At 49.1% G+C, this 13,940-nt stretch overlaps 1 protein-coding gene and 1 pseudogene across 1 annotated transcript; both read right to left on the bottom strand.

Moving 5' to 3' along the window:
* Nucleotides 1–381: 381 nt before the first annotated feature.
* LOC142568394 (uncharacterized) lies at nucleotides 382–4,762 on the bottom strand. The gene is made up of 3 exons (XM_075678391.1): nucleotides 4,432–4,762; nucleotides 3,531–3,624; nucleotides 382–3,336 (listed from the first exon to the last, which is right to left on the bottom strand). The coding sequence occupies exons 1-3, from the start codon at nucleotides 4,582–4,584 to the stop codon at nucleotides 923–925; spliced, it is 2,661 nt and encodes an 886-aa protein (XP_075534506.1). The 5' UTR covers nucleotides 4,585–4,762; the 3' UTR covers nucleotides 382–922.
* A 2,560-nt stretch (nucleotides 4,763–7,322) lies between these two features.
* On the bottom strand, nucleotides 7,323–8,840 carry LOC142568302 (uncharacterized; annotated as a pseudogene).
* Between the last annotated feature and the right edge of the window lie 5,100 nt (nucleotides 8,841–13,940).

Here is a 13,940-nt window from a genome sequence, read left to right as displayed (position 1 = left end):
AACTGGCCACCGCTGCAGTCACCTTTTGTAAATATACTTTGTAAATAGTCTGCAGTCTTAATACTTTGTTTGCGTAACATTTTGGTGGAGGGTGCCGTTCCCCGTCCTTGCCACGGAGCTCCGCAGCGGCCGCACCATCCTGCCATGGCTTCCGGTGACGACACCTCGTTATGGTGGCTAGAGGGGGAGGTGTCGGCATCGGAGCGCCCGAGAGGCAGCATTTTTTCAGGGCGATGCGGCGGCGCTGCTGTCGGCTCCGAGATAGGGTGCCTCGATGCGCGCGCCCCCGCTTAGGGTGAGGACATCTGCGTCGTCTGCTACGGCGGCCGCCATTCTCGTTCCCACTGCATGCTTGTTCTCGCGGAGAACGGACTCCTCCGCTTTCCGGCTCCCTATCTCACGCTCGGCAGCGACTGGGGCTAACCCCCTTTCTCCCGCGCTGTTATGCGGAGGGCGTTAAAAGGCTGAATGGGCATTTTTCTTCGTGAACGGAGGCGCGGTAAACAGGATTGCATGGGAAACCTCACTGATGTCCCAATGCAAGTGAGTGAATTTGATCGGTAAGAAAATTCAGCCGACGCGGTCAATGCAACAACGTCTTGGTTCTGCACGCTTTGAAGAAACAGCATCAGCAACGGTAATAAAATATAAAGTCCCCTTTTCGTCTGGTAACAGCCAGATGAATACAAAAGCTGTTACCCAAGCAAACATGAAATCATTTATTCAGTGCTTATGAAAACACACAAAGTTAGAGATTTGTGTTTAATGGGAACGTGAACACTGAACATTATTGCACTTTTTAAAAGTCGACATTTATGTTAAATAGACCGTAATTGATAAAATAGTTGTGATCACTATATATATAGATGCAGACTTCAGACTTTGAAGGAAAAGGCTCGCAGAACTGCAGATTCCAGCTTGCTTACGCAAGGCTGACCCCTGCACAAGTCTTGCTTCCGTGGCCACTAGGATGAGTGCTCGGAATTTGTCGGAGATGAATTCGGAGCCTCACTCTGGCATATGCAGCAGTCAGCATTTTGCTTATTCGTTCTTTGTGAGCCATGCATGTGTTCACTGAGGGTTTGTCTATGCCTTCGAGATAGGCTATCAGAGAACGAAGTGGCGACTTCATGGTGAAAAATTTGCCTGTGCACCATGAGTTGACAGCGGTGAAATGTTCCTCGTAGTTTTTTAAAGTTTTCATGACATCAGCGCTTGGATATACGAGGTTTTGCCCATCCCTGACGTATTCCTTGAGTGCAGTCAGGGAAGCATACTGATCGTCAGGCTTGCCAAGGAGAGCAGCCTTGCACTGCGGACAAGTTATAGATTTCAAAATTCCTTTCAAAATAAAACCGCCAAGGTAAAACAAGATGCGGCACTCGGTTGACGTGAGCTCTTCAATGAACAGAATTTCCGTGTCGTTGATTTCATCGACTTCGCTTTCTGCACATTCCTTCTTGCTATGTGCAAGCAGATCGACAAGGTATTCGCGGTCGTCAAGTTCGTAGCTTGTTGATCTCGGAGTGTGAAGAAAGTGGCTGACGCTGACGAGTCGGAGTGCACACTTCAAGTCATACGCAGTGGGCACTGGCTTCATGAGCCGCACCACAGAAAAAAGGTTTTCTAGGCAGTCTTGCAACAGCCTGCTCGTGAGGAGGAATTCATACCCTTCACTGCCAAGAAGCACTTCTTGAAGGCGAAGGACAGCCGTTGTCGCAATTAGGACCCCTGCTTGCGATGGCTTCCACTGAGATCCAGTGCCCATTTTCAGTTCTCTGATGGTGTCTGTTGCCGTGCGTAGTGTGTCCAAGGCGGCATGATATTTAGTAATGTTCCTGCGGCTTAGCGCCATGGTGGGATGACGCGATGACATGAGGGCATACCACCTAGAAACGAGGTCCATAAACCACGCTGTTGTTTCGGCCTCTGGCTCAATCACTCCTTCTTTTATTAGGAACCGAATAGCTGGTGGGGCTTCACGGAAGAGCTGGACAGCGACTCCTACTTTCATTTTGGTGAAGTGCCCACAACTAATGTGGGTTTCTGACAAATTTGGTGCTACCTTAAGTTCGTTGGCTGCGTCATAATCCAAGACGGCCTGTACATGCTCCAATTTCACCTTCGAGGCCGTCAGTCCGTTCCTGCTTACTGTAGTATCACTGAGTGTGAAAACTTTTGAGCTTAGAAGCTGTCCTTTCAGGTTCTTAAGGACATGTGCCGGGTCCGAGATGAAAAAAAGTTCCTTCCCTTTTAAGGTTGGGTGAGGTATTGAGCACGAAGTTGTCGAATGGCGGTGGCTCGAAAAGCCAAATTCTCTCCACATAGCGCGGTTTGCTGCACCCATGTCACATGTGATAACACGGACTCTTAGAGAAATCTGGCTGCATATCTGCACTATTTCCAGGACATATGCCTTGAGTACAGAGCCGTCCACGTGCCTACCAGTGAATTCATAGGCTATCACTTGCTTCCATCTCTGGTTTACCCCACCTAGCATAAACACCAAAGCATGATTGGCTGGCTCTTCAGGCTTTGAGGGCAACGTCGTTCCTCCCAGAAGCACGTCTTCGCCACGGTCGAGTTCAAATCCGGGTGCTATCTCCATTTCATCTAAAAAGAGAACGCAGTCTTTCTCCACGTCCTCCATTCCCTCTGCTTTCGACCTCATGACGTCGATCACTTCATGCAGGATACCTGGCAGAAACTTCAGGCCCTGAATTCTTCTTGCTAACGTTCTGCTGGATGGAAGAGGGTAGCCAATCTTTCTGAGTGTTTCATACCCGGTGGTTCCACAAGCAAATTTAATTTTTAGACCTTGCTTTACTGTTTGCGCTGACCACGAATTACCATGATTGTTGTTCCGAGAAAGAGCACGAATTTGGTCTTCATTTAAAAACTTCGTATTTCGTGAGAAATTAGTTGCCTCTTTCTGCAGCTTGCGTACCTGCATCTGTAGTTTTTTGACAGTGTTCTTAGATTCGTTATGATGTTGTCTAAGCTTATTATTGGCTGCTGTGAGATCTGCAATCTTCTTCCTAAGCTCAGCTGCCTCAGAATCGAGGGGTTGGGTCGCAGTAACTATTGCAGTTTCTTGAAGCCGTGCATCCCTGGGGGTCGAAGTAAGTTGCCCATTAGCATTGTTGGTTTCCGTAGCCGCCAATCTCTCATTTATCTCCCCGTCTGACGAAGAATCAGCGGGAGAAAATTCCTGCGTAGTTGAGGGAAGAACGTTTCTCACTTCTCGTGAAGAATTGTGTGCGGCTGCGTCGTCACTGAATAATGCAGGCACGTGTGCATTTCGTTCCCTTGGTGGCCTTCGCTCTTTAGGAAGTTCTGGAAACAGATAAATAAGAAAAAATGCCCATTACATATATTTAAGATTGTGTTAACTAAAAGCAGAATAGAAGGCGCGCCAGAAAATTTAATATGTATGCGCATGAATCGTTTCCTCACATAACTTTTTCAAATGTAGATAATGAGCCGATAAGCAACGTGGTAACAAATACCAGGGTCAGGAGGCATCTCACCTTTGAATGGGAACACCGTTGGTACAGCATTAGGCTTGAGCTTCTTCCACCCATCCGCGCGGTTCTGTTCGAAGCTGCTGGCTTCGAAATGAGCCTGCAGATGAATTTGATATTGAAATTAGCGGCGCATTTCCGGCTCGATAATGAAAACAATGAAGGCAGCACGCAAGAGAACACAGTAGTCCAAATATCAGTCGAATTACTCGAATGAGAGCCTCAATCTGCACATAACATATCCTGTCTATCTCATTCACTGACTTAATCCGCCATCGCAGAACGAAGCGTCGGGTTAACAGGCCAAAGAACAAATTAGTCGAAATATCAGGCGAATTACTCGAATGAGCGCCTCAATCTGCACATAACAACGATCTCTGTTAATCTCATTTACTGACATAATGCGGCGTCGTAGGACGAAGCGTCCGGTTAATAGGCAGCGGAAGCTACCCAACGCCGCACACATGTCAAAAACAACTTCAGAAATCGTGAGTGAATTAATCAAAATTGGTTCCTGGACCATCCATTTGCACAGTAATTGCCACAGCTTATGTGCCCTTGCTTGTCCTCATGCTCTGTGCCTTGATGCAATGTTTGGGCCCAGACCGCAATTCGCTGGCAAGCGCCTAGTAAAGGCAATTACCTTTGAATGAAAAGAAGCGGCGAAAGCACGCGTGGTACGTATTCCCCAGCGGACACGTGTCGTGCAATTTCGGATGCGAACAAGCAAGCGGCAGACAATGGCCTGTACCGCGCTGTAGTGAAACTCATTTACTTTGTTTTAGTGTTTCACGCAGCTTTTTTAAGCCGAGCAAGAAGAATATTGAACGACACTTAGCTGCCCAAACGCAACAAAATACAAATAAATCGCAACAAAAACAGCACTGAACCAACATGTGGCACTTACGCTGCAGACACACGAGGAGTTCGTCGGTTGCCACTTGTCACGCTTGACTCGCACCAGCCACAGAAGCCGCCTTTTTGGGTCCCTTGGAAAATGGAACATCCTCCAACCATTTCTCGAATGGTTGGAGCACTGAGGAACACAACATCCAGGCATTCTACGCCGATGAAAGCCGCGCGAACGCAGCAGCGTTTCGAGGACGCCCGCACAGCAGCGCGGCGAAGTCGACGCGGGCAACGCAATGGCGGAGGGAGCGCGCGAAAACAGGTTTAGGCGGCGCCGGCTGGTTCAAAGGGTGACCTCACCCTAAGCGGGGGCGCGCGCATCGAGGCACCCTACTCCGAGATACTCCGAGATGCGTCCCGTACGCTGGCTAAGGTCCGCTGCGGTTGTTTGGTTCCGCTGTGAAGTGTTTTCTCGCTCCGCGGCTTGTTGGGGCGCAATACGCGTATCGGAGAATCATTTTAAAGGCTAGGCGACTTTATCACTGTAGCTGGCCTGACGTACTACTAAATTTTGGTCGTTTTATCGCCGTGCTTTAGCTTCGCGCTCTGTGCAACACTTATGAAACTCATAATTCCACCGAACAGAGAAAGCTTCCGCAGTAGGCGGTCGTTTGCGGTTTGCCAGTGCAGCATTTTCATTTTAAGGGACTATTATAGGGTACCGTATGCTGTTCTGCCTGGTGTGACTTTATTAGTGCCATGAGCTATAGGCGCTTGTCCTAATCGTCTACTGGATGGTGCGCGCCTCGGCACTTGAAACGGGCCGGGCCGCTCAAGTGAACCAGGATTATTTCAAGTTTATTTAATTTTGCAATGAAAGGTAGAACTGTAGACACCAATGGTCAAAACTGAGTATAATGAGAGCGCAAAGGGAAATTTGGTTTCGAATATTTGAAACCTGCAAAGAACTAAGTCCACGTATGTGGCACCTAGGAAAATGCCAAGAATGTCTTAGAAAAGAAAAAGAATATTTATTGTTAATAAAATAATGCACACGGTCGACTGTATATACATGGTTGCTAGCTCTCAAACAAACAATATGACACGAAATGGAGCACAAATTCAATATATAATGGAGGTATATACCCAGAAATGGTGAACAAGGTGCAGTGCAAACGATAATAATTTGTCAGGTGGCAAGTTCTGTTCAGATATGCAGATATTTCTGGGCATACAATGTGATGTGAACAATTCCTGTTCTATATACATATTCAGATGCTTTGTCTTGGTCTAACTGATATAAACTTTGCAGTTATGTTGTGCACCTCAGCCTGAGGTACTTCATTTTTTCTCGTTTCCCTTGCTTCGAAGCGTTCTCTCCTGCGACAAGGAAGTGCAACCTCGTGATAACAAAAAACCGTATCACTTGGTTGGTGAATTCTACGTGATGTTGTGCACAGCCAACCATATGCAGCTTATTTATGGAGAGGCAGGAAATCAGGTCCATAATGCTGTCAGCCTTCAACTTGTTGAAGCTGAAACAATGCGTGAAGGCATCTTCTATCGCAGCAACCAAGTCTTTTAGTGCGTGAGATGGGTAGAGTAGGCCACCTCTATCCATGTGGTTGGTTAGGCACGACTCTTCCGGAAGCAAGTGAGAGTCTTTTGCTTGAAGCAACAGCTGAGAACACTCTTCGCACTTTGTTCTCATTAGCATTTTTCTGGCCACATACCCACTAACGTAGTAGGTTATGCGAGAGTCGCTATTTGAGCCTACCATTTCACGATGATCTGGCATCGCATCACATGCCTTTACCATCTCGTGAACTTCATTTAGGTGGCCCACATCCAGGAGATCATCCAGCTTACTTTGCATGTCGACCAAATTTTTGCAGTGGCGTGGGTCAAGCAGGCTACTGAGAACTCCTTGCGACGTATTGCCGCTGGTAGGTGACCAGGCCAAGCTATAGAAACTCGGGCAGTTAACAGAAATCAAGAATTGCGCTGGGGTGGGGTGGTCATTGGAACCTGACATTTGCCTTAATATACCAAACAGGTTTTCAAGGGCGTCCTGGCACAAACGTGAGGTCATCAAATAATTGAAGCCTAATGTCTCTGTGACGTAAGTCAACAGGGAGAGTGTGCTGGAGAGGGTTACACGGAGGCCTTCAGCTGTTCCTTGGCTCAGGAACCCACCCTGCTTTCCGACTGCTTGCTCCCACACATCAAGAAAATCCAAGAACTTTTTTATGTGTTTGGCTTGTTCACTGCCTCATCTCAAACCCTTCCGGCTGTACCTAGACGTCATCGCATCAATTAGGTCCCTCATCATAGATACAAACAATGAGGTTGCCATTGTACTGCCAGGACCATAGCGGGTCTCCACTTCATTCTTGTATATATAAAGGCCCCTCGATACCTCGTCGCTGAAGAACCTAAACGCCAGGTTCACTCGCATCTTTTCAAATCCATTTGGCTGGCAAACAGCCATGGTTACATGTGGCATTGCTCTCAGCCGTACTGTACTCGCAGTGTCAAACTTCCAAGCTTCCTTCATGTACTCGTTGCCCACTCTTCCATTAGGTGTCAAGAGCCCTTTCGATGCTATGGAATTACGCACACATTTAACAAGATGAGGGAAGTCCGAAATGAAATGTAGGTATCTACTTGTATCCACTGGGTGCTGTACTTTAGACACCGTATTTTTTAGATTTCCGCTAATGCCAAAAATTTTCCACATGCTTCTATTCCATGAAGCGCCATCGCATGTGACGAAATCAACAAAGAGTCCAGATTTCTCAGAGCAGATCACAGTATCAACAATTATTCTGGACAGTAGATCCGCTTTCACATTACCTCGCGAGCCGAAAACCCCGAGAATTTGTTGCCATTTGCCGGTGAATGGCTGAAACAAAATCACCAGCCCATGGTCACAATGGATCTCTGCTTGTTCTCCAGAGGTGTAGCTGCCGAGGTCAACGAATCCGTCGATCAGTCCATTTCTGTTGACCCTCAAGTTTTCTGAGAGCTTTATCTCGTCAATAAGGATGCCTCCATGTCTGCGTCGAACGTCAATGCCCTTTGCCTTCTCAGCTACTGCCGCGAGCACCTTTTCATTTATTCCAAACCCGCTTTTGTCCTGCAGATGTAAGACTGCAGGCATGAAGGACTCGGGACAACCATTACTTTGTGCTTTCGAATGTGGTCATAAAGTCGTGGGCTCTTCATATGCATAACAATGCATTCCACGATCCACTCTTGCTCATACTTCATACCATTTGTGCCTTTCCTAGTTGAAGCTTCGAAGCATGTTCTGACTTGCATTTGCTGCTTTCTTGACAGGCTTGCCAACTTTGCTTCAAAATGAGCAGTAGACGTAGCTTCATTGCCCCGTTTCATTTTTTTGACCGTGTCACTCAGCTTGCCAATGCTCAGCCTGTCGACGAAGTTGGTCATTTTTTCTTACTAGCTTGCGTGACAAGTTAGCCTGTCTTCCTCGTGTGCGTTTGTAGGAGGCTTGATTCAGCAGCAACTTCCGAAGGTACTTGCATTGCAAGCACCTCGTCTCATTTTGGGATATTCTGCAACATCTGAGGCTGTAATGCTTCCCTCCATAAACTTCGTGTTTTGTTTTTGTATTATCAATTCTGAGAATTTCTAACCCTTCACAAGGACTCATAGCATCTATCTGAAACAGCAACTCCTTCACATCAATAACATTGCTAACATTGACGCTTTTCACCAATGATCCCTGCACATATGCAGTGCAGTGGAAATCTACATCAGTACTAGTGCACAAAAGTAACTTCTGAAAGCACATTGTTTCGCCGCTCGACGCACACACAGAAAATGCCACAACTTTTGGAGCGCTTGAAATCAGGTGCCTTGCCCAGAACTTACTTGGGAGGCTTACTTCTATAACACTGTCCAAGCCTCCGCTGCTGCTGTCAGAATGCGAAGTTGATGGGATGTCGCTGACTACACTGTCATCATGCTCATCTGAATGGTCGACCTTCTTTCGCTTGTGCGGCACACATCCAGTCGAAGTAGCTGTCTTTCTTTTCGATGGTAGCTTCTTGGAAAGGTACGCAGGGACGTTGGGGAACAAAGTTGGAACCGCATCAGGTGTTAGAGAAGGGCGATCACGGGGAATTTCCACTGTTTCACCGTTGATTACATGTGTGTAGCTGCGAACTACAAACCTCTCGTCGAAGTGAACTTCACACACAACGCAGTTCTTGTCCAGTGGCTTGTCAGCTCGCGGAATGGAACGTTCCCAAGCCTGGCGGTGTTAATCATCGGCGGGGACGGCGAAGAGAGAGGCCTTCTTTCCTTTTTTTCTGGCTGAGACGTATCCAGTGGTACATCCAGGAGCAAAACAATGTCTCTGTTGTTTTGCCATCACGTTGAGTCGGCACAAGGAAACAACAAACTCGCAGGTGAGCCGTCAGGATCCGTCATGCACTAGCAAACAAAAGCGGGGCACACAAAGCTAACTACACGAGGCGCACGCCGGAGAGATTGCTCAAACCACGACCGGCTTTGGCTCAAACCAATGCCTCCGCTCAAACACAACCTCGCGCTAGGCATCTCGGAGACGACGCGAGCGCCACCTGTCGTCATGAAAAAATGCCGCACCGCCGTACGCGGCGCAGCCCAGCCAATGCTGACACCTCCCCTTCTAGCCACCATAACCTCGTCTCCTACTCCTGCGACTTGACAACAATGTACATTACGGTTACCGATCCTCGCGATCCTGGCATATTCCCCGGCCAAGATAATGTCGACATTGAGAACAGGCTCAACCTGTATGAGCGTGCTAGCCAAAACAACTGCTGGGACCCTACCATTATGCTAGCCAATGTCCTATTCTACTTGGGTGGAACGATTCTCGTGTCTGGTTCTGGACACACGAGGACGAGATCTCTAGCTGGGATGATTTCAAAGAGAATCTCGTCGACCTTTTTGGAAATCCCACTGGTCGGTAGCTGGCTGCTAGAAAAGAGCTTGCTACCCGAGTTCAGTCTTCTACTGAATCGTATGTCTCGTACATACAAGACGTGCTCGCTCTTTGCCGGAACGTCAACGACAAAATGGCAGAGGTTGACAAAGTCGGCCACATATTCAAAGGGATCGCGGACGACGCATTCAACTTGTTGGTCTTCAACGTCTCCACTATTGACGTCATTGTCAAGGAATGCCGCCACGTCATTTCACAGTTCTCCCGGCTCCCTTACATGGCTGCGACTATGCTTGCATTGACCTTACCGCTTCACCACCCTTAAATGAGCACTCACATGTATTGTTCGCCGCGAACTCGAGGTTACAAGTCCTGCGCCGTTCCATTCACGCCCACTTGAACCCACCATTGACCAACCAGCCCTCGTGATCTCTCATTCAGGCAGTTGTACGGCAAGAATTTTCAAACCTAGGTTTTCCTGCTGCCTGCTCCCTCTCCCGACCTGACGCCCGACTGGTGCCGACTGCTCCGCCTCGCGGCAATTTGTATTCCCCTCTGAGATACCGCAACCCTACCGAGTGGTAGGGTTGCGGTGTATCAGAGTGGACTCCAGACGACAAGCCCATTTGCTTCCGTTACCTCCGCATTGGCCACGTTGCTTGCCACTACCGCACCTCCTGGACATCACCGTAATTTAGCTCCTTTTCCCCACCTCCTCGCCCACATGCCGAGCCACGCCGTTACACGTCTCTCCGTATGCCTCCTACCTCAGGCATATCCGTCACCGACAGTCGTCCTGCTCGCTCGCCGTCACCTCAGCGCCATCGGTCCAAGTCGCCCCAGCCACACCACTATTCGTCGCCGACCAATTATGGACCCTCCCGGATGGAAAACTTGACCATGCAGCTCCTGGGGGTAATGCTGCATTATCTTCGTCGTGTCGAAATCCTCCATTGACGCTCCCAACGAACCAGAACTTACTTGATGTTCACATCGATGGTGTCCCTTTGACGGCGTTGATACTGGAGCCCAGGTGTCCATAATGAGTTGTAACTTCCGTCGTCGACTGAGGAAGGTTCTCGCGCCTCCTACTACTCGAGCCGTATGCGTGGCCGATGGCAGCACTGTTGACGTCTCTGGAATATGTACTTCCCGTATGAGTGTCGCCGACCGCCACGTTCCTGTTCTTTTTACAGTGCTGACCAATTGTCCCCATGACCTAATCCTCGGACTCGACTTTCTTATGGCGCATTCAGCTTTGATAGACTGTTCTGCCAGTACCGCTTTGCCTTGAACTTCCTCTACTCGTGCATATTCGTGCTAAACTGCCGAACAACTTTAGTACGACCGCCTTCGTCCGCCTGCCGCCTAAAGCCTTGATTTTCGTCGATTTGGTATAGTCTTTCCCTGTTCCCAATGGTGATTACGCCACCACACCTGTTCCTGATGTCCTTTTGATGTGCAATATCACTGTGCCCCACTCAGTCGTCACCGTCGCCGATAACCGGACGTGCCTCCCTGTCATTAATTTTGGCCTGACAAAGGAAGTTCTCCCCAAAGGCATGTCGGTTGCAACGGTCCGCACTATCGGAGATGACCACGTCCCGACGTTTTCTGTAGACGCCTGCTCCGATTCTTCACCATGTCCACAGGATGCTATTTGCCATGACACAACATTTCGTCCCACGATTGCTGCGGACCTATTGCCTGAACAAGCAGCAGCTCTGTGTCGCCTTTTGGTTTCCTACCACGACTTCTTCGACGTCAGCAATCACCAATTGGGCCAGACTTCAATTGTTAAGCATCACATAAATACTGGTGATGCCAGGCCTATTCATCGCCGGCCATATCGAGCTGCTGCTTCTGAACGTAAGGTTATTCCACATGAAGTGAACAAGATGTTTGCCAAAGGCATTGTAGAACCTTCGTCAAGCCCTTGGGCGTCGCCCGTGGCGCTTGTTAAAAAGAAAGATGGCACATGGCGTTTCTGCGTAGATTATCATAATCTAAACCGCATTACCTTGCCTCGCATTGACGACGCCCTCGATTGTCTCCACGGTGCCAACAACTTTTCATCAATAGACCTGCAATCTGCTTATTGGCAGATTTCTGTGGGTGAAAAAGACCAAGACTGCATTCCGTCACTCCTGATGGTCTATATCAATTCAAAGTTATGCCATTCGGTCTATGCAACGCCCCAGCAACGTTCGAACGTATGATGGACTCATTGCTTCAAGGGTTAAAATGGTCAACATGCCTCTGCTACCTAGATGACGTTCTCGTATTTTAGCCTGCATTTCAGACGCACCTTGAGCGCTTATCAGCTATTCTTTAAGTCTTCCGTGAGGCTGGGCTCCAACTAAATTCCTTGAAGTGTCACTTCGGTCGTCAGCAGATTACAGTGCTGGGCCACCTCGTCGACGCTTCAGGTATTCAACCAGACCCGGAGAAAATTCATGCTGTCACATCTTTTCCTGTACCTCAGTCTGTCAAAGACATCCGAAGTTTTGTAGGACTCTGCTCCTGCTTCCGACGCTTCGTTAAAGACTTCGCAGTGATTGCCCGACCCCTTACTGATCTTCTGAAGAAGGACGTGCCGTTTACGTGGGGCCCCACTCAAACTGCCGCGTTTACCCACCTCACCAGCATTCTCACCACGCCACCTATACTGGACCACTTCGACCTGTCCTCTCCTAGAGAGGGGCATACCAATGCCAGTGGTCACGGTATTGAAGCAATCTTAGCCCAGCGCCAACAGGGTCAAGATTGCGTTATCGCATACGCTAGCCGCCTCCTCACAGCAGCGGAGCGCAACTATTCGATTACAGATCGTGAATGCCTGGCTCTCATCTGGGCGGTTTCCAAATTCCACCCATACTTGTATGGCATGCACTTCTCTGTAATCGCCGACCACCACGCGCTCTGCTGGCTTTCCTCACTCAGGGATTCTACTGGCCGGCTTGGTCACCGGGCTCTGCAGCTACAAAAATATTCCTATGCAGTAGTGTACAAGTCGGGCCGATTACATCAAGACGCAAACTGTTTATCATGCTATCCAGTGGACGAACCACCCGCTGACCCTGACCCCGATACCAACGCATGCGTTTTCTCTGTTTCTCAGCTGCTACACATTGCTGACGAGCAACGCGGTGAAGCCACTTTGCGTGCCATCATTGATGGCTTGGATATTCGCTTTCCGATTCGTCCCTTCACCTGTTTGTTCTCCGGGATGGTGTATTATACCACTACAATGTACGCCCCGATGGTCCTGCCCTACTTCTCATCATTCCTAAGCACCTCCGGTGAGCAGTTCTCCAAGAACTTCACAATTTACCAATGGCAGGTCACCTTGACGTCTCCCGCACCTACGACCGGATCCACCGACGCTTCTTTTGGCCAGGCCTTGCCCGCTCCGTCCGGAAGTACATTTCGGAGTGCGAAAAATGCCATTGCCGAAAAATACCATCGACGCTCCCGGCCGGGTGCCTTCAACTGCTCGTCATTCCTTCGGAGCCGTTCTGTCGCGTAGGCTTGGACTTACTTGGCCCTTTCCCGCTGTCCACGTCTGGAAACAAGTGGGTCGCTGTGGTGACAGATTATGCCACGCGCTACGCCATCACCAGAGCGCTTCCAACAAGCTGTGCCACAGATGTCGGCGATTTTCTTTTACGCGACATGATTCTGCAGCATGGTGCTCCACACCAACTGCTCACAGACCGTAGTCGAACATTTCTTTCTCAAGTCATCGCTGACATCTTGCAGTCTTGCTGCGCCAAGCACAAGCTGACTACGTCTTACCATCCGCAGACCGATGGTCTCGCTGAGTGTCTGAATCGCACCTTAACAGACATGCTTGCAAAGTACGTCTCGTCCAACCATACTGATTTGGACCTTGCCCTACCTTATGTCACTTTTGCATATGATTCTTCGCGTCTCGACACTGCCGGTTATTCCCCATTCTTTCTGCTGTTTGGCGGAGAACTCACACTGCCACTGGACGCATCCCTTCTATCCGCCGCAGCAGAGACCAGCGAGTATGCACTTGACGCCATCACCAGGGTAGCCCAAGCAAGCGAAATTGCCCGCGCTCGCCTCCTGACCTCCCAAGACAAGCAACGCCGCTTGTACGATTGCCAACACAGAGACGTCCACTTTGCGTCTGGATCTCTGGTACTCCTGTGATCCCCGACTCATCACGTTGGCCTGTCAGAAAAACTCCTGTCTCGGTACACAGGCCCATATCGAGTGCTGCGGGCCGTGACTCCAGTTACCTATGAAATCGCTCTAGTCAGTACCAGTGCCTCATCTGCCCTGAATTCTACTGAGGTTGTGCATGTCGCACGCCTCAAGCCATATTACTCTTCTGTTATCACTGATATTTAGACGCCCCGGGACGGTGCTTCTGCCACCGGGGGTAATGATACATGCATGTTGAGTGTTTCTTGTGGCCGATGCACGCGGGCGCCCCGACAAAGACGATGAACACTCTCTGGCTCTTGAGCTGTCGGCTGAACTGGCCAGCGCTGCAGTCACCCTTTGTAAATATACTTTGTAAATAATGCAGTCTTAATCCTTTGTTCGCGTAACAATATGCAGGCAAATTGTGA

This window comes from Dermacentor variabilis, unplaced genomic scaffold (genome assembly GCF_050947875.1).
Source record: "Dermacentor variabilis isolate Ectoservices unplaced genomic scaffold, ASM5094787v1 scaffold_18, whole genome shotgun sequence".
In the NCBI taxonomy this organism is placed as follows: Eukaryota; Metazoa; Arthropoda; class Arachnida; order Ixodida; family Ixodidae; genus Dermacentor; species Dermacentor variabilis.
This window is presented reverse-complemented; position numbering and strand designations above follow the sequence as displayed.